The sequence below is a fragment of the Sinocyclocheilus anshuiensis genome, unplaced genomic scaffold (assembly GCF_001515605.1).
Source record: "Sinocyclocheilus anshuiensis isolate Anshui unplaced genomic scaffold, SAMN03320099.WGS_v1.1 scaffold51, whole genome shotgun sequence".
In the NCBI taxonomy this organism is placed as follows: domain Eukaryota; kingdom Metazoa; phylum Chordata; class Actinopteri; order Cypriniformes; family Cyprinidae; genus Sinocyclocheilus; species Sinocyclocheilus anshuiensis.
Window position 1 is genome coordinate 4782937 of NW_015548296.1, and position 6000 is coordinate 4788936.

Here is a 6000-nt window from a genome sequence, read left to right on the forward strand (position 1 = left end):
AAAAGAAACTTATTTTAAAAAATATGAATTATTCAATTATTCATTTGACCGGTAGTGTATAGGATTATATAAATATGTATTTATACAGTGATTGGGGGATTTATACAGTGACTGGGGAAACTACTGGTTTAACCCAGCCAGCAGAACAAATGGTTATTGTTGAGCCCACTATGTAAACTCAATGGACTGCTTTGCATACCAGGCCTGATTTCAGATTCAAAAGATTTTGACCTGAGCTTTGTCCTCCAAAGTTTTCAGATCCCCCAGTAGATGTTCCACCTGAGCCACACAGTCCCCTGTGTCAGACAGGCCCAGCAAGGTCTCTGTCAGGCCGTCCAGAGAAACTTTCACCTGTTACAATAGATGCAACAGACCAATTTCAGCTTGGTTGACTAGTCAACCGCTCCAGGGATACTTGGTATATAATGGCTGCCTACTAAGTATACGGAGGCACACCCATTGCATCGTACCTCTCTGAAGTCCTGCTCAAAGTGCCGTAATTGTAAGCACTGCTCTAATTTGAGGTGATGCCTCGACCAGAACTGTTCAAACGCATTCTCCGTCTCATCGAGCTGCGCTAACAACCTGAGACAAACAAACAAACACGTTTACAGTGTGCATGTCAGAGGAGCTGAAGTGAATTAGATTTCACAGAGGAACATGAGATGACACCAGGCTTTAAAGAATAATAGCACAACTGTAACAAGAACTGACGCAAGTCTGGTTAAAATAGAGGAAATGGCTGTAAATCCAATATGAAATCCAAAAATACTTTATATTTATAGGAACTTTATAAATGTTCCTATTGTGAATGACTCATGGTACAAGTTAAAAAATTGCTCATAATCTTTCATCAGAATGTAACTTGTTCAGTGACTTTCTTTATTCGCTGACGCCATAAAGATCTTTATTTGCATTCCTGATGGTTAAAGTCTCCAACAAAGTCAATCTTCTGTTTTGCTTAAGTATGTCATATTCTGAATGTCACGTAGCCACCCAGAAATGCGTTACGAGTTACGACATAATCCCAGCTAACAAGTTACGAACAAACGTTCTTGCAGTAACGATAATAGAACGCTCGTTCAAAGTTAGCATTTTTAAATATTACTACTTATTTTGAACATTCAAAGATTCAAAAGTAACGTCTCCATGATGTTTGCAAAATGATACAATGGAATGTTCCCTTAACGTTTGCATAACCAAGAAGATGTTCAGAAAACATTCAGAAATAACATTTTCGTAACTGAATGGGAATGTTAGCAACATATTTTTGCTAGCTGGTCTGGTCGCTATGTTCACAAAACTTCAGCACAAAAACATTATTTATCTGTCGTCCATGGAATTTTTTTTTTCTCGAAACATTTTAGTCGGACATTCGTCTAACATTTTTATATATTGCGGCTTATTTCCAAATGTTGATTGTAACATTCCAATAAAGTTTGCAAAATGAACATTCAAATGTAACATTCTGATTAGGGCTGCACGATAAATCGAAATGGAATCGAGATCGCGATTTGACAGAAGCTGCGATTGTCATGCGTATCTTTCAGTGAAGCACGGTTCTGTGATCAGCAGTAAATCTCCATCCAAAGGCCAGAGGGCGCTCTCGCGCTGAAACTCCAAATACGCCTCGCAGAAGAAACCCAAGAAATCGCTGCAGCTGAATAAACAGAAGATTCAACTGCTTTCATTGATTCAATGTAACTAATAAACACACGACTACGGCAATATACGGTTTATCTGAGTTCTTATTATTATAATTTTCATTAAAATAAAGTATATTTATAATGCAATGCCTTTATCACTGCTTAAATACTATGAAATATGTTGTGTGCCTTATTCTGTGTAAGAAGCCACATCATCTCACAGAAGGATTTATTTCAAACACTCGACTGATGTTATGAAGTGAGTTTGGAGTAAAAATATGTTATTAAATGTGGTATTTTCACATGCTTTCAGATGGAGCAGCATTTACTTCACAGAGCCGTAGTTCACTGAGAAGCTACGCAAACAGCTGTCATTATCGCGAACGATTTCTTCGATTTCATAATTGCGCAATAAAATCGTCTAAAAATTTTTTGCCGCAACTTGTCAGTGAACTACGGCTATGTGTAGTAAATAAAATGCGCATGACAATCGCATTCGATTAATCGTGCAGCCCTAATTCTGATAATGTTTACAAAATGATAAAACGGAACGTTCGCATTACCAACATTCTTTTGTTAGCTGGGATTCTACTTAAGCTAGAGTATTATAATGAATTGTGTAATCTTTTGACAAACCTCTCAGCAGTTGTTTGGTTCTCTACCTCATCCGGGTTCAAAATGTGGCTCTCGGTTTTGCTGGCCTGGTCTTTGATACAGGACAGCAGAGTATTTCCTTGCTTTATAGCCAATTTCAGCTCATCCTGTGCAGGGAGAAGGAAACGTGGCATATAAATATACTGAAATCATTTGTATACATGCAAAATACAGTAAATCAAGATAAATACAGATTGTGTATTATTGTTCCACACTATTTTAGAAACGGTTCCCAAAGTCACGGAACCGATAACAATATATATAAAAAAAAACAGTAGGCAATAAAATAAAGGACAAAACTATAATGACACGCATTATAGGAATCAAACGACAACTTTAGAACCAACATGAACTACTGTTTTATAAATGTGAGGAGCTACCTTGAGCTTATCGTGTTTTTCGGTGTGTGTGATGAGCAAATCTTTGGTGCACTGCACGTCATTGGGAAGTTCGGTTTCTGCCAGGTCAGTTCCAAACTGCTGCAGCATCTGTGCTGTGCTCTTCACCGTTAATGCAAAGTTCTCAATGGCCTAGGGCACAACATTTTAACAGTCTGAACAGATAATATATATGGGAGGTTACATATCTTGCTTTTACAATACTGAGCCTTTTTTGCATTGTACATACAGTACATTGATGTTTTGTCTGTCTGTAAATATCATATTCATTTTTAACTTTCATACTGTGCGATGGTGAATCCATTGACTGTGGCAGTAGTCCAGGGTTCCCCCAAGATCGCAGGTCAGCTGGCCTTTGTCAATGTAGCCATGCAAGTCTGACAGGGAATTTAGCATAACAATCTGCAAGAAAAGAGAAAAGAACAAAGAATTAACCATAATATACATTCATTGTACTTGGGGTACAGAAACTAAACGTTTGTCCTACATTACAACAATGTTGCAGGTGAAGACTGCATTAACAGTCAACCTCAAACCACTCATACAATGCTTTCACAGGAAAGCACACTTTGCACCTTTGCGAACTTTGAGTTTGTTAAAAATATGCATGCATATATGGCAAAAAAAGCACTTCCATTTATTCTTCTGTTAACTTGTGTATAATTAAAGCTGTAAAACTGTTGAAATCCTCATTTTTACAGTCTTTTTAGTTTATGGTGTTACATTGCAATGGCAACAAAGTTGAAAACTTGGGATATAACTTTACACAAAATAGGTTAGTAAGCAATTGTTCACACTAAAATCATGTCTTCACACTAAATTCACTCATACTGTTCACGGCTGTACTATTAAAACAATGAGCATTTTAATGTTTATGGATTTGCCCCATTCACATTTCCTTTGTAAATTCCCCACTGATAACTATCTAACTCATCTGCAGATTACATTTTGTGAAATTGAAGTATGTACTGTACACGACAACGCGACAATCTTCATTTCCTTAACGTCACAAGAGTAGCAGCATGCAGATGATAATCTCATGCAGCAGCATATGCCAGTCATAGACACATGAATATGTGGGAAAGTTGCATTACACACATTCATGCGCAGCGATAAGGCATCACTTTAATGCACAGTGCAGGAACCTCAATGTTTTTGTAACACTGCTCCCTGTATCTTCTAAAGTGGCATTAAAACAGGGTTAGAGATTATCTGTAGGTTAACACCCTTTCAGACATGCATAATGCAACAGGGTGACAGGCTGTGTCAATAATTTAGTGGACGAGTGATCATGGTTACAACAAACACTCAAGGGGAGCCATGCGCATCGTATGGCGAATGAACGGACGTGCTGAGGGTCCAGACAGACAGAAGCATTCTTACCGGTACCTTCAATTTGAAGTCATCCCTATGTAACCTCATACTGACATCAGCGATGGCCCTCTGGAGGAGACGTGAGGGTTTCAGAACCAAAACAAGCTGGAGATTTCCTGGAAAGCAGCCCTTCAGGTCATGAAAGAAAATCAAACACACAAGTTTTGACTTATTTCTTCGACAATTCTGTGACATCAACTATATGTGAAACCATATAAATACTTACGACCTTTTTTGTCTTTGTGACTTGTGGAACTAATTAAAAAAAGAATTAATTTATACTATATTTATATTTTATGTATATATTTATGTTTGTTAATGTATTACTAGGGCCTTTCGCACCGCGGGAACCTTTTCATAGTACCAGAACTAATTGTGGAACTACCCACTTTTTGGCGTTTTCGCACCGCCGGAACTGGGTGTGATTTTAGTACCGGACTGCCTTTTTCGAGAACCAAATTAGCTCCTACTCCGGAGCAGGGTCTAACCAGCACAACTGGTACTAATCATGACGTAAGTAGACATTGATTGGCCAAATGCGTATGAAAACGCCCTCACCCACCATGATTTAAAATGCCGTGTAAACATACTGTAAACATTGTGTAAAAATTATTTCGCAAGTATGGAGAACAGCGATAGATGGACGGACGCTGAAGTGCAGGCACTTGTAGCAAATGTAGCACTGCCAGTTGTCGTTGGAGATTCTTAGTCCTCCTTTCCGTTCTTTCAATCGCTTTACGTATACGTCGACTTTCCATGTCCATTATTGTGAAACCCGCGAGACACAACAAAAACAGCTCCGATCACAGCGTCCTCCATCCTCCTGTTGTTAATGTTGTTCTTCTTTGTTTCTGTTGTTGAACGCCGCGCACAAATGACGACGCTGTCGACCAGCTTACGTCACTTCTTAGTACACACTGTCGGTGCGAATGCAACCCTTTAAATGGTACTGGGAAATAGTTAGCGCAAAATCGTCCCAGTACTTTAGTACTGTACATTTAGTTCTGGAACTAAAGTGGTGCGTAAGGCCCTAATGTCACGGTACTGCCTACTGTGTAGGAACGAGGAGCGAAGGAGCGAGGAGACGTGGGAGAATTTACAAAATACAGATTTTATTAACACACGTAGCACAAGAACCTTAGGACGATTTAAGACAGGACGCAGGACACAGGAAAAACCAGGGCTTAAGTAGAACAAAACGAGGAACACCTGGCATCAACGAACATAATCAACAAGGGAGAAACTGGGTAATGGGGAGCAAAACACAAGACAGACAGTCCAGGGGTGTGACAATTATATTTATAAAGATATCATATAATATTTATAAAGGTATAATATATCATGTATATAATATACAAGTAAAAAAATAGCATACTTTTCCAAGTAGTAAATAAAAAAGAGATTATAGAAGTACATTTACTGTAAGTAGATATTTTTGTTGCTGTTTTTTTTTTGTTGCCATTTTAATTGTTTGTGAAATTTACTAGCCATTTCTGAATGAAAATTGTTTCAACACCTGTTTTTTTCCCCAGAGTATTTATATTACATTTAAAAATAAACTAAAATTGTTTAAAATGGAACATGTGAAATAAAACAGGTAACCTCCTCTGATAATAATAATAATAATTATTATTGTTGTTGTTGTTGTTGTTGTTATTATATATATTATTCAAAATATTATTTTATTTTATTAAATTTTAAATTATAAAAATTAAATCAATAAAGAAATATATAATGCTATTGTACTGTAAAATAAAAACAAGTATTTAATAATAGGATTTTTTTTACAGAACAACGGTAAAATTACAATACTAATATTAGTGTCTGTCTTTGCTTACTTTGCTTTAAAGCATTTAACCAGAGAACTTTTATTTTGGCAGAAAATCGCAGGAAGACCGTAAAAGCTTCTCATTTGACGACCACAGATT

General features: G+C 37.2%; 1 protein-coding gene across 2 annotated transcripts in view; it reads right to left on the reverse strand.

The window, feature by feature from the left end:
- LOC107656072 (guanine nucleotide exchange factor DBS-like) overlaps positions 1 to 6000 on the reverse strand; it is a 79612-nt gene that overhangs the window by 42873 nt on the left and 30739 nt on the right. For both annotated transcript variants that reach the window (XM_016443750.1, XM_016443751.1), the window contains exons 5-10: positions 4082 to 4201; positions 2984 to 3100; positions 2681 to 2830; positions 2283 to 2407; positions 471 to 585; positions 232 to 351 (exon numbers count right to left, since the gene is read on the reverse strand). In XM_016443750.1, coding sequence (XP_016299236.1) covers positions 232 to 351; positions 471 to 585; positions 2283 to 2407; positions 2681 to 2830; positions 2984 to 3100; positions 4082 to 4201 — 747 coding nt within the window. The remainder of the gene's footprint in view (positions 1 to 231; positions 352 to 470; positions 586 to 2282; positions 2408 to 2680; positions 2831 to 2983; positions 3101 to 4081; positions 4202 to 6000) is intronic.